The following is a 27,622-nucleotide window of genomic DNA, read 5'->3' as shown; positions in this document are numbered from 1 at the left end:
TGGTTCAAGGTCGTGGGGCTGGAGAGGAGTGGGAAAGGTCTGGTGTCCCTGTGATGTCTGCAAGCTCACCAAGGTGAGGCACACCACAGCCAGGCAGTTCCCAGCGTGGTGGGGGCTGCTCTTCCTTCCCAGGCACACAGTGCAGGCTGGAAAAGTTCCACAAGTACCTGGAACGGCACAGACCTTCTGCAAATGCTGGATTCGCTCTGCGATGTCCCCAGGCGCAGGGCACTGCATTGGGCAGTTCACGGGGCTCAGAAGCCCAGCTAGGCCCACGGTGCCTGCTCTGTCCGGCCCCTTTCTGCCTTTCAGCGGCCCTCTCTCTTCCCTAGCTGTGGCCCTTCCCAGGCCTGCGTCCCGGCCCCGCCCCTCTCTCTGGACGCATCTCTGGGCCCCATCATCACCCGGCGCCGGGCCCTCCTTCCTGCCACCCCCCTTTCTCCTCCCTCCTTCCTTCCCTCCCTTCCTCCCTCTCTCCCTCCCTCCCAGCTCCTGCACCAGGAAACGGCCCGGATCCCGGCCGCGGCCTGACCCGTGAGATCCCCAACCTGGCAGGCAGGCGGGCGGGGTTGGAGACAGGCTGAGGGTGGGGGTAAGGGAGGAGCTGGGCCTTTGGGCTGCCCTCGGGGGAGCCAGGACTGGAGCTGGTGTCGGCAGGAAGCCCTTGGCCCTGGGTTTCCCGGAGGACAGTCATTAAACATGGACTCGGCCACACAGCTGGCGAGCTGGAGGCCGGGGCCCAGTCCCAGGAGCTGCAGCACCTGCCCTTCCCAGGCCAGACCGCGGTCCCTGGCCTTCCCTGCCGGCTTCTGATCTCCCCCTCCCCTTTCCAGGGCGCCACGCTGGCCGGGAGGATGAAAGGCCCCAGCTGGGGGCTCCTTGCCACCGGTGCTGGGTCCTAAGCGCTGCCATCCAGGCTGGGTGAGTTTCCCTTTCCGTGCCCTGTCCCGGGCAGCCCTTTGCCTCTCCTGCCTTCCTCTTCAGCCCCTGCCTCCTCCCCATCTTCTGCCTCTGCCAACATCCTCACATCTTGCTTCTGGGGAGGTCCTGAGCCCCTTACCCTAGCCAGGAAGGTTTGTACTGGCGGGCCGTGTGTGTGTTGGGGGGTGATGTTGCGGGGGTGACATAGAACTGGTGTTGTCTTATGAAAAGAATCTAAAGTATTTTTGAAGTCGGATAGACTTGCTTTATGTATAATTTGGCCCTTATGAATGTACTGGCCAGCAGTCCCTGGAGCCCTGGCCCAGCACCATGACTTAATGCCCCTTGCTCTCATCTCTCCCTACCCGCCCCCCCACAGTGGTCTCTGAACATTTGCTTCGTCCCCGTCCTGGGCTCACTGAGTTGGCCAGGCCCGAGATGTCCCTCTGAGCCTCTGTCTACATATTCCCGATATTCATGCCGGTCTTTCATCCTTGCCTCTTACAGCCGCCCGGATGGCGACCCCAGCCTCAGCCCCAGACACACGGGCTCTGGTGGCCGACTTTGTAGGCTACAAGCTGAGGCAGAAGGGTTATGTCTGTGGGGCTGGCCCTGGAGAGGGCCCGGCAGCTAACCCGCTGCACCAAGCCATGCGGGCAGCCGGAGATGAGTTCGAGACCCGCTTCCGGCAAAACTTCTCCGACCTGGCCGCTCAGTTGCATGTGACCCCAGGCTCAGCACAGCAGAGCTTCACCCAGGTCTGCGATGAACTTTTCCAAAGGGGTCCCAACTGGGGCCGCGTGGTGGCCTTCTTTGCCTTTGGGGCCGCACTGTGTGCTGAGAGCGTCAACAAGGAGATGGAGCCCCTGGTGGGACAAGTGCAGGAGTGGATGGTGACCTACCTGGAGACGCAGCTGGCCGGCTGGATCCACAGCACCGGGGGCTGGGTAAGGAGCTTCTCCATTGCTATTGTACACACTCCTTGGCAAAGCTGTTCTCCCGGGGGGCAGATGGGGGCTCCCACTGGAGGCTGGGGCAGCTGGGCCGGGAAGGAGGCATGGGGGCTGAGTCTCCACGCGTGGGTGGGATCAGACCGAGAGACGCCCTCACGGTGGACATTACGCTTCTATACTCCAGGGCTGCTGTGCAGTAATCACTGGGCGGGGGTGGCTCTGGGTCCCCAGCAGAGAACGGAACGTACAGTACCCAAGGAGTGCCTGCAGGGAGGAGGTGTCAGGACCCGAATCCACGTCGTGTGGGAGGCGGGGAGGGTCCGGGACGGACAGTCAGGCAAGCTTTGGCACAGGATGCCAGGTCCAAGCAGAATTTTTCACCAAGGAAAAGATGGGGTTTGCTTGAGGCAGCGAAGGCGAATGAGCCGGGCGCTCTGGGCTGGGCTGGAGTGGGGGTGGGGGTGGGGTGCTCTTGGGTGGATCAGAGAGGCTTGCAGTCGGCAGAGCTTTGGCCGGAGAGGAGCTGGGTGTGGGGGAGTGCTCCCAGTGGATGGAACTGGAACCCTTCCTCTCTTTTTCTCTCTATTCTTTCCTCTCCTGACACCCCTTTCTCCTTCTTTCTCTTCTACTTCCCTTCTCTCCCACAGGCGGAGTTCACAGCTCTGTACGGGGATCGGGCCCTGGAGGAGGCGCGGCGTCTGCGGGAGGGGACCTGGGCGTCAGTGAGGACAGTGCTGACGGGGGCCGTGGCACTGGGGGCCCTGGTAACTGTAGGGGCCTTTTTTGCTAGCAAATGAGAATGTCCGGGGCCAGGTGGGGCCAGGTGTGGCTGGGGGCCAAGAGAGCAGGAACAGGACCGAGAAACACCCTTGGAGGAAGTGGGGTGAATGGATCGACGTGGGATGGGCAGGGGCAGGATGGTGCGTGAGGGAGCTGAGGAGGCTGGGCAGATGGAAGCGTGGGCTGGAGACAGTGGGGAAGGTTTGGGGATGGTCGTGGGCCAGGAGATGGAGTGATTCCAGGGTAGGGGAGCTGGGAGGGATTATACTGGAGGTGTGCACACAGGCAGCTACCTGGAGCTTGGCTTGCAGCCCTGAGCAAAGTAGACTCGTCTAAGGAGTTGTGTCTCCATTGGATGAGTGGCATTTGGGGAACATAGCAGGCACATCCCTTTGGAATGGAAGCTTCGGGTTCTCAGGTGTCCGGTAGAGGTGGCTGGGATCCCGGGCTGCTTGGACATGTGTGTGCATGTGCACGTGTGCGCATGTGCACGCTGGGCTTGCTTGTGTCCTCTGATGGTGGTGGGATTCTTCAAGAAGAAAACATTCCCTCTTGCAAGAAAGGGGCAGGCGGAGGGGAAGCAATTCTCAGTCCCTCCTCTGGTCCTCCTTTCCGCCCTCCTCTTGTTCTGATGTCTCAAGGCCAAGGGAGAAGAAACACTGTATCCAGAGGGAAGGCTCTGACTGGTCTCTGCAGAAAGTCCTTGGCCGGGCTGGGCAGGAGAGAGCAGCTCTGCAGCCGACCTTGTTCTTTCATCATCCCCCTTGGTTGTGCATCGCACTGGGCTCTGAGCAAAGGGCAGGGCTGTGGAGCCTGGGGGAGGGGAGGGTTTCAGTAGCTGGACCTGCCTGCTACTGTCCCCTCTCTCTGGGGCACAGTAGTGCCTGTAGTGGTCTCTGTCTCTGGGACCCCGAACCCAAATTTCAACTCCAAATTGGGGCTCTGATTTTTCTTTCTGAGGATTTGGACAGAAATGCTGATCTGGAATACAGTCTGGGTCCCATGCTGTGTCTCACCAGGACTGCTGACGCCTCAAGGGGGCCATTCCAGCTCTGAACCCCGTGGGTAGGAGGGTGACAGGGACTCGGTGACTGGCCTCGTCTGTGTGGTGGGCTCTGTGGCTGCTGCTTGAGCAGGGCCAGGTGTGTGGGTTCTAGGGCAGCCACCAGGACCGAGAAGCGTTTGTTTTCCTGGAAGCCAGGCTATTTGCATGGGTGTTCCTTGTCTGAAGCTCAGATCTGAGGATGCTCACTTCAGAAGTCCCAGTCCTCGGGAACAGATTCAGATTATAGGGGTTTTGTTTGTTTGTTTTTGTTTTTGTTTTTTATTTTTTTATTTTTGGCTTTTTGAGAAAGGAACTATTCACTCCAGCTGCATGCCCTGAGCCAGACCTCACTGCTGCACTTTCGGTGGTGCTAGAATCGCTGCTCTCCAATGCTGGCTTCAGACACAGTGTATCAGAGCCCTGCCCGTGACCCTGAGCTCTGAGGGGCTTAGCTAGACCACGGTTGACTCATCTTGGAGAGTCTCACTTGGTCCCAGAATGTGGCGACAGAGTTGTACCCGCTAGAATGTGGGACCAAATCGGCCTCAGGTGTTTACTCCAGACTTTTGATTCTGAGGGCTGCACTTTCAATGGTGTTTCTAGGGGAGGTGGTCGACTGCACGTGCCACTTGATCTGTTGTGAGTCTGCTGGTCCCAGAAGCTCAGAGCTGGTCTGTGGCGAGCAGGTGGGGTGGGGTGGGGGTGGGGTCTCTGACTTGCTCAGGACAGACTAGGCCAGTGGTTTTCAAACTGCTTGGCAGAGTCTTGAAGTGTCCTAGGGGTTGCCTCAGGAGTCCGTGAGGAGAGCAAGGAGGTGGGGGGGCTGAGCAGGCTGTGCAATTTGCCCTCAAACAGAACAGCTCCCCTTGTAGCTGTCTTACGTATCGGGGTTCAGGGTAAGATTTTATTTGCATTAAGGGGTTTGCTGCTGAAAGAAAAGAAGAAAGTTGGAAAACCACTGGCTAGACCATGGGTTCCAAATCAGAGTCTGTGCTCCCCCAGGTTTGGGGCAGACCCTCCTGCCCCACTGCAGGACGCCTAGCCCCTTCGCATCGCTGGGGACCTTGTAGCAAGCAGCAGCAGCAGGGACCACAGTCAGGTTACCCAAAATGCCCTGCTCCGAGGCCCTCGTGTGCGGGTGGATGGAGTGGCCGAGGGCTCGGTCTGGATTCCCAGAAGCAGGGGCCGAGCGGGGCCACAGCGGGCAGTTTTGACCCGTCCTGCCCGTCCTAGCGTGAGGGCAATGGGAACCCCAGAGACTTCTGTCAGGGAAAACCAGGGACTCGTCTAGAGCCATATCGTTGCTTGGGATTCGCTCTTGGCCAAGAAGGCTGAGTATGGCTCCCCATTTTTAAATCCATTTTTTTTTTTTAATAAGGGAAATCAATGTAATTGCCATTTTTTCAAAGATGAAAAAGATAAAGGGGGTTTTTCTTGCTCTCCAGAGCCCGGAGGGACAAATAGGGATTTTGCGTAGGCCAGGGAAGGAACGCGAGCAGGGCGCTGGGTGCTGCGATGACTGATCCCACTCTCCACTTACTCTAGGGCACACACACACTATTTTACTTTTTTAAATCATCAGACGGCAGGAGAACAGATTTGGTTAGTTTAGAAGAAGAGAAAAAGCTCTATAAATATAAAGATATATTCCTGTATTTTTATTTAATAATTTATAAATACCAAGTTCATTTGACTTTTATTTTTGTGTAATATGTAATGATCGTATTAAAAAAATAAATAAATAAAGCCCAGAAGTTTAATGAGAAAAGGACTGAACAGGGTTTGTGACTTCTAACGACACAGCCTGGGGCCTGAACATTCCTGAATCCAGTCATCTCCTCCTGACCCTGGAAGGGCAAGAACTAAAGTAACTGGGCATTGGGAAAGTGTTGAGAAAATTTAAAGAAAAAAAAAAAAAGCAACAAATCAGAGTTGAGTCCCCATCCTCCTCACCCCACCCCTACCCTGGCCAAATGCCCAGACAAGAGCTCTGTCTGTCCCAACCCAAGCATGCTTCGGGGGTGGGGGCTGTGTAGATGGTGCTTCGGGCCTGCCACAAGCACAAAGCAAAACAAAGAAAGCCTACCCAGAATCTTTGTGTGATAACAATCAAGTCCCCAGTTGTGGTTCAACCTCAGACATGTGTGTGGGAATGGCCAGTTTTCCCTGATCTCATGATGCCTACTCTAGACTTCAAAAATGGAGTCCCTGCTGCCTTTCCTGGTTGCCTAAGAAATGGCTCCAGCCATTTTGATGCAAACTGCTAAATCGGATGGAATCTCCAAGAACATTCCATCCGTCCCTGTAACTCTAAGGACCATATACAAATCATGTCTGACAGGAATAGTGATCCTAATTTTAAATTTCAAGTGGGAACTCTTTCTACAATGTAGTACAATAAATCAGTATATTTGGGTTTATGTGTTACATTGTGAGAAATATAGTTGCCTTTCTATTCCTCCCTGTAGAAAAATCTACAGAGGAAGATGTATTTCTTTTTAAAAGATTTATTTATTTATTTGAGAGGGAGAGTTACAGAGGGAGAGACAGAGAAAGAGAGAAATCTTCCATCCGCTGGTTCACTCCCCAAATGGCCACAACAGCCGGAGCTGCACCAATTTGAAGCCAGGAGCCAGGAGATTCTTCCGGGTCTCCCATGTGGGTGCAGGGGCCCAAGGACTGGGCCATCTTACACCACTTTCCCAGGCCACAGCAGAGAGCTGGATCGGAAGTGGAACAGCCGAGACTCGAACTGTTGCTCACATGGGATGCCAGTGCCGCAGGCGGACGCTCAGCCTATGGCACCACAGTGCCAGCCCCAGGAAGCCATGTTTCAGAGAGTGGTTTGCTGAACTTCTAGGGAAGGGGGATTAGAGGGCAGTAGTTAAGATCTTCAGGAATGATGGGCATTTATCTCCACCACAGTAAGGTTAAGTTAATGATTGATTGCTTTTTGCTTATTTCCAACAAGCATTTGCATTACCTTACAGTACTACACAAAAAACAAAAACAGCAGCCAGTCGAGGGGAAATTGGATTGTTAATAGTTGATGACAGTAAAAGGAAAATTAGTGCACTCTAAAGCATTCTATGTGTAGGATCCCCAGATACTAAAGCAAGGCTATGGTTTCAGCTCTGAGCTTCTTGGCAGCAAAAGCAGAGGGGAGAACACTGTGCGAGTCACGCTGCTCTTGGGCTTTATAAGAGCCTGTCTGTTACTCACGAGGGGCGCAGAGTGTGGCAGCTTTGCTGAGACACCGAGTGGTGCGATGGGCGACCCCTCCGTAGCACTGGATAGCAAGGTGAGGCTGAGATCTGCACCGCCCTGGGATTGAGGGTCCTCGCCTGTTCCTTGGGGTGCTTCACGTGTAGCTCAAGTATGCTGCCCTGAGCTCCTCTCTCTGCATGAACGCGGGACTGGTCTTTACCCTGTCTAAAGGGACGGGGGTTTTGTTTCCCGCAGACCATTCTGCACCAAGGCTGTTTCTCCAAATGACACTTTTGAGAAAGTTGGGCAACAGGTAGTTAGAACTGCTAGCAAATGGATGGATTGTAGGTATCCTGTATTTTTACTTAATAACAGTTCCTTTGAAAACTTGAAGGCTGCCTTAAATATGGACACAGGAAAGATTTTATTTTAATTTTTTAAAGATGTATTTATTTTACTTGAAAGTCAGAGTTACACACAGAGAGAAGGAGAGGCAGAGAGAGAGTGGTCTTCTATCCGCTGGTTCACTCTCCAGTTGGCCACAACAGCCGCAGCTGTGCCAATCCAAAGCCAGGAGCAAAGAACTGCTTCCAGGTTTCCCACGTAGGTGCAGGGGCCCAAGGCCTTGGGCCATCTTCCACTGCTTTCCCAGGCCATAGCAGAGAGCTGGATTGGAAGTGGAGCAGCTGGGACACAAACCGGCACCCATATGGGGATGCTGGCACTACAGGTGGTGGCTTTACCTCTGTGCCACAGCGCCAGCCCCTATTTTAATTTTTTTTTTTTTTTTTTTTTTGGACAGGTAGAGTGGACAGTGAGAGAGAGAGACAGAGAGAAAGGTCTTCCTTTGCTGTTAGTTCACCCTCCAATGGCCGTCGCGGCCAGCGCACCGCGCTGATCCAATGGCAGGAGCCAGGTGCTTCTCCTGGTCTCCCATGGGGTGCAGGGCCCAAGTACTTGGGCCATCCTCCACTGCACTCCCTGGCCACAGCAGAGAGCTGGCCTGGAAGAGGGGCAACCAGGACAGAATCCGGCGCCCCGACCGGGACTAGAACCCGGTGTGCCGGCGCCGCAAGGCGGAGGATTAGCCTAGTGAGCCGCGGCGCTGGCTCTATTTTAATTTTTTAAAGATTTATTTATTGGGGCCAGCACTGTGACACAGCGGGTTAACACCTTGGCCTGAAGCACCGGCATCCCATATCCCTCTCTGCTATGGCCTGGGAAAGCAGTGGAAGATGGCCCAAGGCCTTGGGCCCCTGCACCCGCGTGGGAGACCTGGAGGAGGCTTCTGGCTCCTGGCTTCAGATCAGCAAAGCTCCGGCTATTGTGGTCAATTGGGGAGTGAACCAGTGGATGGAAGGCCTCTCTCTCTCTGCCTCTCCTCTCTATGTGTAACTCTGACTTTCAAATAAATAAATAAATAAATCTTTTTTTTAAAAAAAAGATTTATTTATTTATTTGAGAGGTAGAGCTGCAGAGAGAGAAGTCTTCCATCCACTGGTTCATTCTCCAAATGGCTGCAATTGCCAGTGCTGGGCCAGGCTGAAACCAAGAGCTTCTTCTGGGTCTCCCACGCAGGTGCAGCGGCCTGAGCACTTGGGCCATCATCCACTGCCTTCCCAGGCCATAGCAGAGAGCTGGATCAGAAGAGGAGCAGCCAGGACTTGATCCATATGAGATGCTGGCATCCTAGTTGGTGGCTTTACCCTCTGTGCTAAAGCCAGGAGCAGGAGCTCCATCCCCGTCTCTCATGTGAATGTCAGGGACCTAAATACTTGGGTCAGTATCTGCTGCCTCCCAAGCACCTTAGCAGGAAGCTGGATCAGAAGCGGGGGCAGAGGTGGGCTTGATCCCAGGCATTCCAATATGAGATGCAGCCACCCCGAGCAACAGCTTAACCTGCTGGGCCACAACATCCACCCATTCGGGTCACTTTTGAGTAAAACTGTGAAAAATAAAATAGGAAAAATATTGACACAAAGTGATATTTTTGTATTTTATTGCGTAAAAAAATAATTCAAGCCCATTTTGCTAAAATATATGTTTCTCTGTGCCTTTCTCTATATTTGCAATTCAAAATTTCAGGAATGCTGTATGCTCACGTATCATCAGGGATTATTTCCGGGTGGTAGATTTTAAGGGAGATTTGATTTTGTTCTTCTTTTGTCAATATCTTCTGATTTTTTTGGATCATGAATACATATTTCTGGTACAATTTGTTAAAACAAGTGTTTCAGGAATAAAGCTTTTAAAAAGTTACTCAAGCAGATTGGCAATGAAGCAACCCAGCTGAGCCTCCTTTGCATTTAAATGGCTACCCCACTGCCATGCCAGGGCAGACTGAGGGAGCTACAGTGGAAGATAATTGGGATCTGCTCCAAAACTGAGGTAAGTAAATAGAAAAGGCTCGAACAGAAATGTACTGCAAGCCGCCATGAAGCTTTCCGTTTCCTAGTTAACTCCATTAAAAAAGCAAAAAGAATAGGGAAAACTAATCCTATATTATTTTTAATTGTGTTGAGAGACAGAAACAGAAAGAGAAAGCTCATATGCTGTTCACGCCCCAAATGCCTGCAGTGGCTGGGGTTAGGCCTGGCAAACTCCATCTAGATCTCACACATCAGTGGCAGGAACCCAACGGCCTGAGCCATCACAGCTGCCTCCCAGGCTCTGCAGTGGCGGGAAGCTGGGGTCAGGGGCCAGGAATTGAACCTGGACACTTGATGTGGGCCACAGGTGAAACTATTCTTAATCACTAAACCCCCATTCCAAAATTAATGTTAATAATATTTACTTAGTCCATTATATAAAAAACTCTATTTCAAAATTTAATTAATATTAAACAGTTACTAATATGTTATTTCACATTCTCTTTCTCCTTCTGAGTCTTCAAAATTTGATGTGTATTTTATACTTCCAGCATGTCTCAGACTGGACTGGTCACATTTCCAGTGCTCAACAGCCATTTATAACCAATGACTACCATGTTACATGGTGTAGGTCTAGATCAGAGAATTATTGCAGTCTATAAACATTGCAAAGCAGGAGTTATAAAGAACCCAACTATGTCTGTTGTCTACTGAGAAAATGTCCCTCTGGACAGAACTGGAGGTGCCTCAGACATTTCTACTGCTTAATTTTCCTTTTCTCAACTTTGCATTTTGCCCACTTCTGGGGTGCAGTATCATAGGAGTTTCAGCTTTTCTCAAACTCCATGGTTCTCTATTTATACTTGTAATGGTGAAGCTCAGACAATCCCACACTAATTTGTTTCTCAGGTGCCATTGTTGTGCACTGGGGTTGGTAATAAGTCACTGCTTGGCACACCCACATCACATATGGGAGTAACAGTTGGAGTCCTGGCTGCTCTGCTGGTGATCCAGCTTCCTGCTGATGCACCCTGGGAGGCAACAGATGATGGCTCAGTACTTGGGTCCCTGCCAGCCGCTTGAGAGACCTGGATATAGTTCTAGGCTCCTAGCTTTGGCCTCACTAGGGCCTGGCTCAGACCTCACTGCTTGTGGGCATTTGGGAAATGGATCAGCTGCTGGAAGTGCTCTCTGTCGCCCTGCCTTTCAAGTGGACAAAGAAATGATTTAAAAAGTTTGTTCTCAGAGGAGAAATCTTCTCTTTTGTATTGTCTACAAAATAGGCAAGATATTAAATAAGACCATTCAAGGGCCGGCTCTGTGGTATATTGGGTAAAGCCGCCACCTGCAGTACTGGGAGCCCATATGGGCACCGGTTCAAATCCTGGATGCTCCAGTTCTGATCCAGCTCTCTGCTATGGCCTGGGAAACAGTAGAAGATGGCTCAAGTCCTTGGGCCCCTGCACCTGCGTGGGAGGCCTGGAAGAAGCTCCAGGCTCCTGGCTTTGGATCAGCTCAGCTCTGGCTGTTCTGGCCAACTGGGGAGTGAATCAGCAGATGGAAGACCTCTCTCTGCCTCTGCCTTGCCTCTGTAACTTTGCCTTTCAAGTAAATAAATAAATAAATCTTAAAAAAAAAAAAAACCATTCAGTTAGTGTTTATGGAGTGATAAGTTAAGAGAATACAAATATAATTAAGATGATATCCCTGCCTTTTACCATGTAGTAGGATCTGACTTTATTTATTTTTTTTTAACTTTTATTTAGTAAATATAAATTTCCAAAGTACAGTTTATGGATTACAATGGCTTTTTCCCCCCCATAACTTCCCTCCCACCCACAACCCTCCCATCTCCCGCTCCCTCTCCCCTTCCATTCACATCAAGATTCATTTTCAATTATGTTTATATACAGAAAGGCTCTGACTTTATAAAACACCATTCAAACATCCTTTTAAGCATGTTTGCTTCTTTGATAAAAGTAATCATGACTGCTAAGTTCAAACTGAAAGTTTGAAAACTGGAATGATTTTTTAACATAAGTGTAGAAAAGAAAACCATAACCCTACTACACAGAAAGAACTCCTGTTAACAGCTTGGCATATTTCTTTCCAGTGTTTTATGTATGCTTTTATTTTATGGTCATATTGTATATAGAATTTTGTATGCCACCAATTATGCTTACCATTATATTGCAAGCATTTTTTGTCTTTAAAACATTTTGAAAGCGTAACTGCATAAAATTTCACATGTATAATAATTTGAAAGCCCACTTGTACATTTAAGTTGTTTATTTTTTTCACTTTAAAAAACATCTTTAACAAAAATGTTTATTCACTTTTTATTTTTTAAGTTTTTTTTAAAGATTTATTTATTTGAAAGAGTTACACAGAGAGAGGAGAGGCAAAGAGAGAGAGAGAGAGAGAGAGAGAAAGAGAGGTCTTCCATCTGATAGTTCACTCCCCAATTGGCTGCGATGGCTGGAGCTGTGCTGATCAGAAGCCAGGAGCCAGGAGCCTCCTCTGGTCTCCCACGAGGGAGCAGGGGTCCAAAGACTTGGGCCATCTACTACTGGTTTCCCAGGCATAGCAGAGAACTGGATCAGAAGTGGAGCAGCCGGGTCTCAAACCGGCGCCCATATGGGATGCCAGCGCTTCAGGCCAGGGCATTAACCCACTGCACCACAACGCCAGCCCATATTCACTTTTTAGATTACTATTTTATTTTATTGGTTGTTTATTTGAAAGGCAGAGCAACAGACAGAGACAGAGTAAGGGAAATCTTCCATCTGCTGGTTTCTCTGCAAATGGATGCAAACAGCCAGAGCTGGGACAGACTGAAGCCAGAAGCCAGAACCTCGATCCAGGTCTCCCAAATGGATGGCAGGGGCCCAGGGCCATCTTCTACTGTCTTCCCAGGCACATTAGCAGAAAGTTGGGTTGGAGACAGAGTAGCCAGTCCTTTACTTTTTTTTTTTTAAGATTTATTTTTTATTTGAAAGAGTTACACAAAGAGAGAAGTAGAGGTAAAGGGGTCTTCCATCTACTGGTTCACTTCCCAGATGACCGCAATAGCTGGAGCAGTGTGGATCTGAAGCCAGGAGCCAAAAGCTTCTTCTGGGTCTTTACGGGGTGCAGGGGCACAAAGACTTGGGCCATCTTCTACTGCTTTCCCAGGCCATAGCAGAGAGCTGGATGGGAAGTGGGGCAGCCAAGACTCGAACCAGCGCCCCAGGAGGCAGCTTCACCCGCTACAACACAGCGCTGGCCCCTCCCCTTACTTATTTAGAATAGATTATTTAGAAGGGATTATAACAAATAGGATTATTGGGTTAAGAATCCCAACATTTTAAATGCTTTTGGCACATATTACCAAAAAATAAAATAGATTGCATTGTTTTATTTTTTTTGTCTCCCCATGCTCCAGTTGTTCTTTTTAAAAATCAGATGTGCATACTTGTAGTAATACTTTGTATATAATTTTACATTCTATTTCTTTGGCCTGACAAGTTATTTTTGTATGTTTATCACACACTATAAACCTTTCAATAGGTTATGATCTTTGCATATAGGACACTTAAACTTTTGTCTCTTGTTGGAATTTAGTCTTATTCCAGTAGTCAGTGTCATACATACATAATTTGTGTAATTTTGGTGTGTTAAAGCAGACCTTAATTTTGATCTAACTTTGACAACTGCCCTTGAATTCCCTGCATACTTCTAGTTAGCTCAATGACTTGGGCAAATTATTTTACTTCTTTAAACCCTTTTCTTCTTCCCTCAAAAAGGTTATGGTTGTAAATATTTACTTGATCATGTTTTATGAGATTCAGTGAGATATAATGAACAGTGCCTGTTAGAAAATCAAGTGCTCAACAAAAGTCAGATTCAAAGACATTTTTTAAAATCACATTTCCTTTAGCTGCCTTGATGAAATTAGCTACAAAGGAAACACTCAAATATGGTTAAGTTAGGATCCATATAGAAGACCTTTCTTCCAGGGATCTGACTCATTTATTTTATTTTTTAAAAGATTTACTTATTTGAAAGACAGAGTTCCAGGGAGAGAGGGAGAGACAGAGAATCATCTTCTATCCGCTGGTTCACACTTCAAATGGCCACAACAGCCAGGACCGGGCTGGGCTGAAACCAGGAACCAGGAACTCCACCTGGGTCTCCCATGTGAGTGCAGGGGCCCAAGCACTTAGGCCATCCTCTGCTGCTTTCCCAGGCACATTAATAGGGAGCTGGATTGGTAGTGGAGCAGCCAGGACTTGAACTGGCACATACATAAGATGTTGGCATTGCAGGAGGCACTTTAATCTGCTATACCAGTCCTAGATCTGAATTATTTAGAGCTTGCTTTCAATACTCAACTTTAGTTCTCCCAGATCACTGAAGCTGAAATGGATTATGAATTTGCTGAAAAAAATTTTCAACTATGACTCTGCTCCAGCTTCCCCGGTATCTGAGGTAAGGAATTGCAAGATAAAGTGGGAGTGATGGGAAGACTTGGGTATAATGAGGCACCTTTGACTGGTTTGTCAATAGGATCTCTTTTTTAAATCTCCTTGCCTTAACTGTGCTTGTTTTACTTATTGGTTGGGCTCCTGTGAATCTGGCTCTCAAACCTAGTTTGGTGTGTCTACAAAAATGTTCTCTTGCAAGTTTAGCACTGCCATTCCTTTCTTAATAAATGTGTAGGGTCGCCGCTAACACGTGTCAGTCGTGTCTTCCAGGACCAAGTCTCATTTATGTTACGGGGGCAGCGGTTGCGGTGGAAACCTGGAAGAGAGGGGACTCCTTTAGGGTCTGAAGGAGAGCTAGAGGGTGGAAAGTGCTGAAGATGGTGATAACAGGATATCCAATCAATGCATCTATCAGTCAACAAACACACCATGTGACACTATGTGCTAAGCATACACGGTGGAGGTGTGAAGATAAATAAGATCCAGTGACTCATCAGCAGGCGTTCACATCATAGTTAGGTCCTGGGCCGCCTTAGGCCATGCTAAAGAGTTTTTGAGACTATCTGGCCAACACACGCAGATCACTGTGCTGGCAGTACAGACAACAGAGGAGTCTCACATCATAGTTAGAACAGAAAGCCGTAGGCTCACAGTGAGGAAGGCCTGCTTGTCTTGACAGGGAAAGGAAAGCTTGGCGGTGTGGTTGAAGAGGGACTGCAGGTACGCAGGCAAGCTAGATGCAGGCACACGCACTGGAATGAGGAAAGTGGAGACAACATTCACAAAGGAGTCAAGTCCTGGGCCGCCTTAGGCCAGGCTGAAGAGTTTTTGAGACTATCCGGCCAACACACCCAGACCACTGTGCGGGTGGTGCAGATAACAGAGGAGTGACCCTGGAAGCCAATAGAGCCTGTAGGCAACGGGGCTAACAGTTGAGGCAAGGGAAGAAACGGGTCAAGCAAGAACTACTCGTGACTGGTAGCTGTGGAGTGAAAATTCTTCCCTAATTTCTGGTTTAGGGCATCTGGTGGAGAGTGGTGCTAATACTATGGATGACAAAAGTCAGCTCCCTCGTGGAGCGCTCTACTCAGAACCTCCGTTTCCGCAGCAACATCCTTCCTGGCGTTTTTCTGGTCAGGAGACCAGTTTCCAGAAATCGCCGCCGTTTCAGCCCCCAGCTTTCCATCAGCTCATCAGCTGGGCAGCAGTATCAAGATGGCGGCCCCCTAAGGACAGATTAGTCATGTGACCCCGGGTTTCCTTAGCTTTAAGCCCATCAATACGTTTCAGGGCAAGGTTCATCTGTCACGGAACGGGCGTCTGCCCTTCGAATCTCGCGAGTCAATCGGTATCTGAGACTGGGCCAATGCAGTAAGGCGATTAAAAGATTGGTCCTTTCAAGTCGCCTAGCCAGGGGCCAATCACAGAGCGTCCTATACTTCGTGGGCCCGCCCGTAGGCGGGGGAGAAGCAGGAATGTCGTCACAGCTTGATGGTATTGTTACCTAAGGACTCCAGAGGAGGTGGGACGTGTGTTGATTGACGGACATTTCTCCTACCAGGATTTGAAGATTTGGCGCAGGGCCCCGCCTTGGAGGTGGGGTCTTATTTGATTGTCAAGTAATCTTCCCCAATGGAGTCCTAGCTCGTGGTGACGGGCAGGATGCTTGACTAATGAACCCTCGGCGTGGCCGGCGCAGTTCTCCAATCGCCGGGCGGCGGGCCCCAGTCTGAGCGGCGATGGCGGCGGCGGCGGCGGCGGCAGCAGCAGCGGGGGCTGCGGGCGGTCGGGGCTCCGGGCCGGGGCGGCGGCGCCATCTTGTGCCCGGGGCCGGTGGGGAGGCCGGGGAGGGGGCCCCGGGGGGCGCAGGGGACTACGGGAACGGCCTGGAGTCTGAGGAACTGGAGCCTGGGGAGCTGCTGCCAGAGCCCGAGCCCGAAGAGGAGCCGCCCCGGCCCCGCGCACCCCCGGGAACTCCGGGCCCTGGGCCTGGCTCGGGAGCCCCCGGCAACCAGGAGGAGGAGGAGGAGCCGGGACTGGTCGAGGGTGACCCGGGGGACAGCGCCATTGAGGACCCGGTGAGGGAAGGAGGGCGAGCGAGCAGGCCGGCGGGCCGGATCGCGGGAGGCCCAGAGCTCCGGCGAGCGGGAGGCAGGCGGGGGGTGGGGTTGGGCGGGGAATAACGTGGCTGGGGCTGGCCCGGGGACGGGTCCTCGGTCGTGTCAAAGGACCGGGCCGGGTCGATTCGGGCGTCATGGGTGCCTGGTGTTCCTAGAGAAGGTAGTTTGGTTTTCTTCGTCGTGATCCTCGCGTGAGGCAGAGGAAATGGCCGAGTACGGCTGAAGCCACGCGCCGAGCGAGCGCCGGGCACAGCCCCTGCGGTAATTCCCCTTAAGGTCTTCTGCATACCTTCCCCACTCGTTGTAGGAGCTGGAAGCGATCAAAGCCCGAGTCAGGGAGATGGAGGAGGAAGCTGAGAAGCTAAAAGAGCTGCAGAACGAGGTAGAGAAGCAGATGAATATGAGTCCACCTCCAGGCAATGGTGAGTCATCTGGCGAGTGCACGTGCAGCCTGGGGTCGCCGGGTTGGGGGGGTCGTGGGGAGCACGGAGAACGCGGCTTCACAGGCGCGGGACCCTGAAGCTGCCTGGCTGAGCAGTTTCTAGGCAGGTGCTGCGGTCATAGTCCATTGTGTTCTCTTGACCTTTGGGAGACGAAACCTGTGTTTTGGTGGTGGTAGTCTGTGCCTCCCTTTGTCCTCACTGTAAATGTGGTGTTCTTTGTTCTTAGTCTGCCCCTGTCTTTCTGGAGGTTTCCAGCTGGCATTTGACCTTCAGACCTACCTTTTCAGTTAGCCCCTCTCAGAAACTGCTCAGCTCAGGGGTCTTCCGCTTTTCAATGGAAAAGTCAAGTCTCTGCCCATTTGATTTGTTGCTGTGCAAGGCGTTTCAACGGCAGCTGTTCACTAGGGACTTGACTTGGTGGGGAGACTCCTATCCTGTTATCTAAGATTCTTAAGGTTGTATTAAATTCTTAATTTGTCAAATCTTTAATGCACACCTACTGTGTGGTAGATAATGAGAGCTGCAGGGAACCAAACAGACCGAAACCTTTGTCTTCACTGTTGGGCTTCTATTTAGTGGTGGTGCCCGTGGTGGAAGTGTGTGTGTTAGACCAGTGAGGACGCACGGTTTAGACTTTCTCACTTTCTTCCTCACAGCTGGCCCAGTGATCATGTCTATTGAGGAGAGGATGGAGGCTGACGCCCGTTCCATCTATGTTGGCAATGTATGCGTTGGGGCTCTGATTGGAGATGGGGCATAGTTTCTTTGGGGAGTTATTTAATCTGGAAAGGCACATCTCTGGGATAAGTGGTGGTCTGGGGTGTGGGAGTAGATTGGGAAGGATGTAGAAGGTAATGGATGGAGCCTTCAGCAAAGGCCGTGGGGTTGGGAGGAAGAAGCATTAGTTTCTTACAGGACCAGATGTAATGTGCCTTGGTGTATATAGATGACCGAGGTCAGTATGAGTGGGGTACCTGTGGAGACAGGAGTTTGCCCAGTACCTGTGAAATGTGCCCCCTTCCCTCAGGTGGACTATGGTGCAACCGCAGAAGAGCTGGAAGCTCACTTTCATGGCTGTGGTTCAGTCAACCGTGTGACGATACTCTGTGACAAGTTCAGTGGCCATCCCAAAGGGTAAGTAGGGGGAGGAGGAGGTTGTCATAGTTTAGAAGCCAATTAGGGGTCAGTGTTGTAGTGCTTTAGGTTAAGCGGCAGCTTGTGACGCCACCAGCATCCCATATTGAAGTGTCCATTCCAATCCTGGCTGCTCCACTTCCGATCCAGCTTCCTGCTAAGGTGCCTAGGAAGACAATGGAAGATGGCCCAAGTGCTTGGGCTGCTGCCACCCATGTGGGAAACCCAAATGGGTTCAAGCTCCTGGCTTTGGCCTGACTCAGCCTTGGCTGTTGTGGTCATTTGGAGAGTGAACCAGCAGATGGAAGCGCTGTCTCGCTCTGCCTTTCAGATAAGTCTTTAGGTGGAGAAAAAGAGACCCTCTTAACAACAAGAAATTTTACTGCTCAATACAGAGCACAATTTATTGTTTTTTGAAAATGTTCTGTGACTTTTTAAAAAAAATACATTTATTTATTTGAAAGGCAGTGACAGGAAGACACACACATACACACACAGACTGGTCCATCTGCCATCTGCTGGTTCATTCCTCAGTGGCTGTAGTGGCTGGGGCGGGGTGAAGCCAAAGCTAGGATCAAGGAATTGCATCTGGGTTTCCCACATGTGTGGCAGGGACTAAAGTTCTTGAGCCATCATTTGCTGAGATGTTGTCAGGTGCATTAGTAGGGAGTTGGATTGGAAGTGGAGTAGCGAAGACTTGAACTAACATTCTGGTATGGGATGCTGGCATCCCAAGTGGTGTTTAACCTACTGGGCCACAATGCCTACCCCAGAATAGGTAGCCTTTGATTTGTGAGATAGGCGCAAGTGTTGGTGTGTCAGGGGTTTCCCGTAAATGCCTTCAGAGAGTAGACAGATGAAGGTGAAGGCCCGTGTGGGTGGGATCTCAAAAACTAGAGGGGGAGGGGCAGCTTTTCCTTGGTTACAGCCACATGTAAATCCAGACCTTATCTGGCCTATTTCCCAAGAGTAGCTGGGAACTTTTGATTAAAATATTCCATTTAAAAATTGACATAACTTAAATGTAAATACAGTGTACCCAAACAAAGCATGTCTGAAGGGTGGGTTTGACCTAGGAGCTGTTTGCAACCTAGAGAAGAAAATAAAGTGACATCACTTTTTTCAGGTTTGCGTATATAGAGTTCTCAGACAAAGAGTCAGTGAGAACTTCCCTGGCCTTAGATGAGTCCCTATTTAGAGGAAGACAAATCAAGGTAAGCCCCATGCTCTTGCTATTGTCATTCTGTGTAAACTCGCCACGTAGATTCTGAGGCTTTCTGTTGCATATCCCTTACTCTCAGGTGATTCCAAAACGAACCAACAGACCAGGCATCAGCACAACAGACCGGGGTTTCCCACGTGCCCGCTACCGTGCCAGGACCACCAACTACAACAGTTCCCGCTCTAGATTCTACAGTGGTTTTAACAGCAGGCCCCGGGGTCGCATCTACAGGTCAGGATAGATGGGCTGCTCCTCTCCCCCGCCTCCCATGAGCCCTGTATGCTTCCTTCTCTCCTGATCTGAGGAACCTCCCTCCCGTCCCCTGCCCTTGGTCTCCAGAGACTTGGTCTCCTGCCTGTGCAGGGTGAGGAAGGTAGTTGCAGGCCAGGCCAGGAGGCCAGTCTTGTCATCTTTTTCTGGAGTGGGAGTGACAAGGGCTGGATCTCTCCACCTGTTCTGAGAGATGCTACCTCTCCCAGCCCTTTTTTTCTCCTGAGTTGGTGGCAGTGAAATGTTTGCACAGAAAGTCAAGAGGAACAGGGCCTCAGGGCAGTGAGAGCCCTGTGAGGAGATTGCTACTTTTCCCACAATTAGGGGCGGGATTGAAGCTTGGACCTCCCTTGGAAGAATATCAGAGGCTCTTGATCCTCCCTGATGGCCATGGAGGATTTTGGGATATTTACTCTAATTGAGCCACTCCGAAGTTTTAACTTTCTCTCGGGGCCTGGCGTGGTGCCCATGTTGCTTTGCTTTACTTTCTGTCTCATAATGTTTAAATAGGCAGGTAAGGCACATGATATAACCTTGGCTTTTCATAAGATCTACCTATTATCTGCTCCTAGGAGTTTGGGAGGATCTGTTGGTGAGGGCCTAGGGTTAAGAGCTGTTGGAGAGCTGGAACCTGGATAAACAGCAGGTCCTTTTCCTATCCTAGCTTCCGTATCTCAGGTGCACTTCTGCATTGCCACTGTTGGCAGAGAACTCTGAATCCCCTGCCCCTCCCCCCTCACTAGGTGGAACTGTCTCTGTTATATGGGGTCAGTTGTAGGACACTGGAAGCTGCTTTTCCCCCTTCCCTTCACAATAACTGGGGCACGGGCCTGTGGGGAGGGACTTGCACTGAGCTGTCTAGTGGTCATGTTAACACCTAACTCTCCTTCTTTCTTCCAGGGGCCGGGCTAGAGCGACATCATGGTATTCCCCTTACTAAAAAAAGTGTGTATTAGGAGGAGAGAGAGGAAAAAAAGAGGAAAGAAGGAAAAAAAAAAGAATTAAAAAAAAAAAAAGAAAAACAGAAGATGACCTTGATGGAAAAAAAAATATTTTTAAAAAAAAAAGATATACTGTGGAAGGGGGGAGAATCCTATAACTAACTGCTGAGGAGGGCCTGCTTTGGGGAGTAGGGGAAGGCCCAGGGAGTGGGGCAGGGGCTGCTCATTCACTCTGGGGATTCGCCATGGACACGTCTCAACTGCGCAAGCTGCTCCCCGTGTTTCCCTGCCCCACTCCACCCCCTTGGGGGCTGCTCAAGGGTAGGTGGGCAAGGGTGGTGGGAGGGTCTTTTTACCCAGGGCTCTGGAAGGACACCAAACTGTTCCGCTTGTGACCTTCCCTCCATCTCCTCCTGCCTCTCACAGTCCCCTCCTGCCTGCTCCTGTCCTGCCAGATCTGCCGCCCACCCCACCCTTCTTTTTCCGGCTCCCTGCCCCTGCAGATTGCCTGGTGATCTATTTTGTTTCCTTTTGTGTTTCTTTTTCTGTTTTGAGTGTCTTTCTTTGCAGGTTTCTGTAGCCGGAAGATCTCCGTTCCGCTCCCAGCGGCTCCAGTGTAAATTCCCCTCTCCCCTGGGGAAATGCACTACCTTGTTTTGGGGGGGTTTGGGGTGTTTTTTTGTTTTTCTGTTTTTTTGTTTTGTTTTGTTTTGTTTTTCCTTTGCCTTTTTTTCCCTTTTATTTGGAGGGAATGGGAGGAAGTGGGAACAGGGAGGTGGGAGGTGGATTTTTGTTTATTTTTTTAGCTCATTTCCAGGGGGTGGGAATTTTTTTTTAATATGTGTCATGAATAAAGTTGTTTTTGAAAATAAAAAATTGTTTGGCATTTTAGGTGTAAAGATTATTTATCTTCCTATCGGCTTAGATTGCACATGGCTGTGAATTGTACTTTGTGGAGGTACTGGTGTTAGGGAGGGTAAGTTCCCACTTGTAAAAATTCAGGAGTAGGAGTTCAGTTACAACATACAAGAACATTATGTGTGTAGTTGAGGAGGATGGGTTTTCTGCATAGTAAATAATAGCCTGATTAGAATAAACTCATGGTGCTTCTGTTTGTGCTCCTGGCCTCACAACTGGCTTTAAGGTTCTGTTTGAAAGGCAGTTACAGAGAGGGAAGGATCATCCGCTGGTTCACTCCCCAAATGGCTGCAACTCTAGGGGTGGGCCAGGCAGAAGGCAGGAGTTTCTTCCAGGTCTCAGATGTAGATGGCAGGGGCCCAAGGACCTGGGCCACCATCTGCTGCTTTCCCGGGTGCATTAGCAGGGAGGGAGTAGAGCAACAGGCATCACAACAGGTAGGGGCTTAACCTGCCGTGCCATGTCAACCTCACAACTGGCTTTCGGTGCTTTTGGGTCTGTAGGTTTTGTTGTCAATTTGGCCATCTTAGTAGCCTGATTTTTTTTTTTTTTTGAAGATTTATTTGAGAGGTAGAGTTATAGACAGATTTTCCATCCACTGCTTCACTCACCAAATGGCCACAATGGCCAGAGCTGCGCCAATCAGGATCCAGGAGCTTCCTCCGGGTCTCCCACTTGGGTGCAGGGGCCCAAACACTTAGGCCATTCTCCACCGCTATCCCAGGCTGTAGCAGAGAGCTGGATCGGAAAAGGAGCAGCCAGGACTAGAACCCTTGCCCATATGGGATGTCTGCACTGCAGGAGGCTTAGCCCACTATACAACAGCGCTGGCCCCATAGTTGCATACTGTTTGAAAAAAAGTCTTTGAGGGACTATCACTATGGTACAGTGGGTAAAGCCGCCGCCTGCCGTGCTAGCGTCCCATATGGATGCCAATTTGAGTCTCCACTTCCATTCCAGCTCTCTACTATGGCCCAGAAAAACAGTAGAAGGGCTCAAGCACTTATGGGAGACCCGGAGGAAACTCCTGGCTTCTGGCTGGCGCAGCTCCAGCTATTGCGGCCATCTGGGGAGTGAACCAGCAGGTGGAGACTCTTGCTCTCTATCCCTCTGCCACTTGTAACTCTGCTTTTCAAGTAAATATTAAAAAAATTATTGAAAAAATTGAAAGACTAGGACTGGGCCAGGCTGAAGCCAGGAGCTGGGAACTCAATGCAGTTCCCTTACGTAGACGGTTAAAGAAATGGCTTGACTATCTAGGAAGCTTTAGCACATTTTCCAAGCTGCATTGTATTCTGAATTCTCTTAGCAGTGCTAAGCACTTGATATTTATTATGATGTGATTGGTTAAGCATTTGAGGTCAATCTCTTCCTAACGGTACAACTAGAATAACAAGTGATCTCTATGGAGTGGCTAAATGCTGGTAAAATCCACCAGGGGGCACTAAATGGCTAGCTCTAAAAGATCCTTGTTGCCACGTAGCCAATAAGGCCCCTCCTGCCATGCAGGTATATCATATGGGTGTGGGTTTGTGTCCCAGCAGCTCCATTTAAACGATGGAAAATGGCCCAAATGCTGAGGTCCCTGCCACCCATGTAGGAGACCCAGAAAAAGCCTCTGGGTTTTATCTTCGACCTGGTGCAGCACTAGCTATTGTGGCCATCTGGGGAGTGAACCAGTGGATGGAAGATCTTTGTAACGCATCCAAATAAATAAATCTTAAAAAAAAAAAAAGAATGAAAGATTTGTGGCACAGCGGGTTAAAGCTCTGGCCTGAAGCACCAGCATCCCATATGGAAGCCGGTTCTAGTCCCGGCTGCTCCTCTTCTGATCCAGCTCTCTGCTGTCACCTGGGATAGCAGTAGAAGGTGACCCAAGTCCTTGGGCCCCTGCACCCACCCACATGGGAGATCTTGAAGAAGCTCCTGGCTCCTGGCTTTGTATCGGTGCAGCTCAGGCCGTTGCGGCCATCTGGGGAGTGAACCATCAGATGGAAGACCTCTCTCTCTCTCTCTCTCTCTCTCTCTAACTCTGTCTTTCAAATAAATAAAATAAATCTTCTAAAAAAAAAATGATGGATGTTGGAAGGTGAATTTTTGGGGGGCCTTGCTTTGGTTTTATTTATTTTAGATTTATTTGAAAGTTACAAAGAGATTTTCCATCTTCTGGTCCACTCTCCAGAGGGCCAGGCTGAAACCAGGAACCAGGAGCTTTGTCTGGGTCTCCCACGTGGGTGCAGGGGCCCAAGCAATTGGACTATCCTCCACTGCTTTCCTAGGCCATTAGTGGGGAGCTGGATCAGAAGCGGAGCAGCCAGGACTCAACCCAGCGTCAATATGGGATGCTGGCTTCGGCTTTGCAGGTGGCAGCCCCAACCACCACTCCACGACTCTGGCCCTGTTGCTCTGGTTTTAATTTCTGTGTTCAGTCAGTTCTACTCTAGTCCATTCTCTCCACTCCTACTTTTGTTGCTTGAGCAACTCCCCATCTGTTTTTGTTACCAAAAATTTCCCCATGTTGCTACCAGTGAGCCGGTAGTACAGATTCAGAAGTGGATCCAAAACCCTGCTGTACCGTTTGATCCTGATTATGTTTCCCATCTGATGTACTGTGCATTCCAGTCCAGTTACTGTGTGCTCGCGCTGTTCCCACCCCAGCCTCTCCGTCAAAATCATGCACATCCTCCAGGGTGTGAGCCGAGCACTATAGCCTTGAAGCCTTCCTTGATTCCCTAGTCAGAATTACTCGTTCACGCACTCAGAGTGTTCCTTCCACGGGTCAGCACTTCTGGGTAGAGTGGCAGTCACTACATCCCTGTCTCCTCACAGCCGCTGGCCTGCGGGACAAGGCAGTGACAACACTGTCCCTTGTATCCTGGACCTGCCAGGGCCTGTCCCTCAGGGCTCAGGCTACATTCTGTACCTAGTCCCTGCCTTTTTCCTTTATCTTCCTCAGGGGCTTTGTTTTATTTCTTTGAAAGGCAGAGAGAGATGGAGAAATCTCCCATCCACTGGTTCACTCCCCAAACTCCCGTATTGGAACTCCCATATTGGGGGCAGGGAGTCACCATCTGCTGTCTTCCCAGGTGCATCAGCAGCAAGCTGGATTGGAAGTGGAGGAGATACTGTCTTGAACCAGCAGGCTGAAAGGGATGCACACATCCCATGAAATGGCTTAACCCGCTGCACCACACAGCCCCAGCCCCCTCCTCAGGGGTTTCCTTGGGAGTGCATGCTGTGTTGTTTTTGATGGCTCGTCCCTGCCCATTGCTCTGTGGGCTTCCTGTTGGCTGGGGGAGAGTTAAGCACCAAGTCTCACTGGGGTTCTCTGAAGGGGAAGTGTATTTAAGGGGCAGATTTGGGGCCACCTACTTAGAAGCTTGCTCCTCTCGGGTGGGTGGGAGTCAGAATCTCAGAGGGCCCCCACAGTGATGTCTTTTTGGCAGGGTTTCACCAGCTGATGTCAGCAACAGAGATGAGAAGCAATTGCTGGGTTTTTACAATAACGTAACAGCTTCTCCTGCTATGTGAAAGCAGAGTTAAAAAGAGTAGTCTGTGGCAGGCACGATCAAAATTTAAAATGTCTGCCAATCCTGCTCTTTCCATGCCCCTTTTCCCTTTGTGCTGACTGATAGTTGTTTCTTCAACTGACATGTATTGCGTACTGAGTCCTGGCACTGTTACAGGTGCTAGAACTCGTTATAGAAGAAGGGGTCCCTTGGGCCGGCGCCATGGCTCACTTGGTTAATCCTCCGCCTGCGGCGCCGGCATCCCATATGGGCGCTGGATTCTGTCCCGGTTGACCCTCTTCCAGTCCAGCTCTCTGCTGTGGCCCAGGAAGGCAGTGGAGGATGGCCCAAGTGCTTGGGCCCCTGCACCTGCATGGGAGGCCAGGAGGAAGCAGCTGGCTCCTGGCTTCAGATTGGCGGATCGGCACAGTGCCGGCTGCAGCGGCCATTTGGGGAGTGAACCTATGAAGGAAGACCTTTCTCTCTCTTTCTCTCTCACTGTCTAACTCTATCTGTCAAATAAAAAATAAATAAATAAAAAAGAAGAAGGAGTCCCTCAACAAAACAATGTTAATGTTATTTGAAGAAAGGCATCAGTTTGCCACATCTGATTTGCATCCTAACTAAAAAACAAACAAAACAAAAACAAAAACAAAACACTTTTTGAAGACTTGAGATACAATTAGCACACTATAACATTCACCTTCTGATTATGCAATCCAGTGATTTTTTTTTTAGTATATTCTATTTAGGTATTGGATATTTCTATTATTAGTGAATATATAGTAACCATTACCAATGTTTAATTTTAGGGCATTTTCATCATCCCTAAAAGAAATTAGCAAATATTCCTGATTTTGCCTCTCTCTAACTGCTGCTGGCATCTGCTAGTCTAACTTTGCGTAGTTTGGATATTTCATATAAAAGGCATCATGCAAAATGTGACTTTCTTTCTCCACTTAGTGTAAGTTTTCAAGCTTCATCCATGCAGTGGTATATAGCAGTATTGATTTAAAAAAAAGATTTACCTATATGAAAGAGTTATAGAGAGAGAGAGGGAGAGACAGAGAGGTCTTCCATCCATTAGTTGACTCTGCAAATGGCCGCAACAGCTAGGCTGGGCCAGGCTGAGGCCAGGAGCCTGGAATTCCATCTGAGTCTTCCACATAGGTGCAGGGACTTAGGCACTTGGGCCATCCTCTGCTGCTTTCCCAGGCCATAGCAGAGCTGCATCAGAAGAAGAACAGCCAAGACTTAAACCTGAGCCCATACGGCATGGCAGGAGGTGGCTTTACCAACTATGCTACAATGCCAACCCCAGTAAGCCTTTTTTATATATTCTGAATAATAGACCCTTATGAAATATGATTTGCAAATATTTTATTGCATTTTGGTGTTGTTTTTTTCACTTCCTTCTTGATGTCCTTCTAAGCATAAAAACCATGAAGATATATGTTTGTGTTTTGTTGAAAAACTTTTTAAAAAAAGATTTTATTTATTTATTTGAGAGATAGAGTTACAAACAGAGAGAAGGAGAGACAGAGAGAGAGGTCTTCCATCCGTTGGTTCACTCCCCTGATGACCCTAATGGCCAGAGCAGAGCTGATCCGAAGCCAGGAGCCAGGAGCTTTTTCCAGGTCTCCCATGCGGGTGTAGGGGCCCAAGCACTTGGGCCATCTCCTACTGCTTTCTCAGGCCGTAGCAGAAAGCTGGATGGGAAGTGAAGTAGCCAGAACTTGAACTGTTGTCCATATGGGATGCTGACCCCACAGGCGGAGGTTTAACCTGCTGCACCACGGCGCTGGCCCCTTGAATGTTTTGGTGTATGGTATATGAGGCATGGGTCCAACTTCCTTTGCATGTGGATATTTAGTTGTTCCACCATCAATTGTTAAAAAGATGATTTTTTTTTTTTGCCATTGAATAGTCTTGGCCTTTAGAAAGTCAATCAGTCGGGGCCAGAGCTGTGGCACAATGGGTTGGGGCCCTGGCCTGAAGTGCCAGCTTCCCATATGGGTGCCGGTTCTGGTCCTGGCTGCTCCTCTTCTGATCCAGCTCTCTGCTATGGCCTGGGAGAGCAGTAGAAGATGGCCCAAGTCCTTGGGCCCCTGCACCCATGTTGGGGGGCCTGAAGGAGGCTCCTGGCTCCTGGCTTCAGATCAGTGCAGCTCCGGCCATTGTGGCCATCGGGGGAGTGAACCATCAGAGGACCTCTCTCTCTGTCTCTACCTCTCTCTGTAACTCTGTCTTTCAAATAAATAAAATAAAACTTAAAGAAAAAAGGAAAGAAAATCAATCAATCAATCTGTGCTCTATTCCATTGGTCTGTATGTCTGTCCTTATGGCAGTACCACACCAACATTGTTTTTATAGTATTAGTCATGAGTTTTGAAAGTATGGAAGAGTGAGTCCTCTCAGGATTATTTGGCGTTTCTGACTTGCATTTCTATGTTAATTTCTGCAAAAAAGATGTTTAGGATTTTAATAGAGATTACAGTGACTCCATAGATCGATCTGGGGAGGACTGTCATCTTACTATTGTTAAGCGCCAATCCGTGAACACAGATGACTTTCATTTAGGTCTTTAATTTTGTTCAGGGTACTTCATAATTTTTAGTGTACAATCTTGTACTTTTTTTGTTAAATGTATTCATAAGTATTTTTTTTTTGGCCATGGAATTTACATGTTTTATTGTACATGGAATTTAAAAAAAAAAATTTGAAAGGCAAAGTGACAGAGAGAGACACACACAAAAAGAAAGATCTTCCATCTCTTGTTTTCACTCCCCAACTGCCTGCAGCAGCCAGAATTGGGCAAGGCCAAAGCCAGGAACTGGGGGCTCCATCCAGGTCTCCCATGGGGGTGGCAGGAACCCAAGTCCTGGGGCAGTCATCTGCTGCATCCCAGGGCATTAGCAAAAGCTGGACTGGAAGTGCAGCATAGCTGAGACTCCACCTGGCACTCTGATATAGGATGCACCATCCCAGGTGGCAGCTTAGCTCACTAAGCCACAGTGTCCACCCTTGCAATTATTTTCCTAATTTCGTTTTCAGATTGTTTATTGCTACTGTGTACAAGTGCAATTACTTTTTATACTGATCTTGGATCCTGAATGTTCAGTAACCTTGCAGAACTTATTTTTAATGGTTCTTTTGTGGACTCCCTAGGATTTTCTCTATAGAAGACCATGTCGGGGCTGGCATTGCAGTGTGGTGAGCTTAGCTGCAGCCTGTGACACAGGCATCCCATAAGAAGGACGGGTCAAGTCCTGGCTGCTCCACTTCCAATCCAGCTGTCTGCTAAGGTGCCTGGGAAAGCTGCAG

The 27,622-nt window shown here is 49.5% G+C and overlaps 1 protein-coding gene across 6 annotated transcripts; it reads left to right on the top strand.

The window, feature by feature from the left end:
- Nucleotides 1-377: 377 nt before the first annotated feature.
- Nucleotides 378-20,747, top strand: LOC100345355 (polyadenylate-binding protein 2). 6 transcript variants are annotated; one of them, XM_070053876.1, is made up of 7 exons: nucleotides 13,455-15,263; nucleotides 16,169-16,283; nucleotides 16,961-17,028; nucleotides 17,332-17,438; nucleotides 18,565-18,652; nucleotides 18,740-18,891; nucleotides 19,831-20,747. In XM_070053876.1, exons 2-7 carry the CDS (start codon nucleotides 16,202-16,204, stop codon nucleotides 19,868-19,870), a joined length of 537 nt encoding a protein of 178 aa, XP_069909977.1. In that variant the 5' UTR covers nucleotides 13,455-15,263; nucleotides 16,169-16,201; the 3' UTR covers nucleotides 19,871-20,747. The 6 variants fall into 6 exon arrangements, with proteins under 6 accessions (XP_008267599.1, XP_051678622.1, XP_069909977.1 ...); XM_070053874.1 differs by lacking the exon at nucleotides 13,455-15,263 and adding an exon at nucleotides 15,319-15,337; XM_008269611.3 differs by lacking the exon at nucleotides 13,455-15,263 and adding an exon at nucleotides 15,349-15,819.
- Nucleotides 20,748-27,622: the final 6,875 nt, after the last annotated feature.

The sequence above is a fragment of the Oryctolagus cuniculus genome, chromosome 12 (genome assembly GCF_964237555.1).
Source record: "Oryctolagus cuniculus chromosome 12, mOryCun1.1, whole genome shotgun sequence".
NCBI lineage: Eukaryota > Metazoa > Chordata > Mammalia > Lagomorpha > Leporidae > Oryctolagus > Oryctolagus cuniculus.
This window is presented reverse-complemented; position numbering and strand designations above follow the sequence as displayed.

Bases quoted from the DNA above. Each gene is read 5' to 3' on its own strand.
- LOC100345355 (XM_008269611.3), top strand. From the start codon at position 15,481: ATGGCGGCGGCGGCGGCGGCGGCAGCAGCAGCGGGGGCTGCGGGCGGT. The intron at 15,820-16,168 runs GTGAGGGAAGGA...CACTCGTTGTAG, and splicing joins ACAGCGCCATTGAGGACCCG to GAGCTGGAAGCGATCAAAGC. The intron at 17,029-17,331 runs GTATGCGTTGGG...CCCTTCCCTCAG, and splicing joins GTTCCATCTATGTTGGCAAT to GTGGACTATGGTGCAACCGC.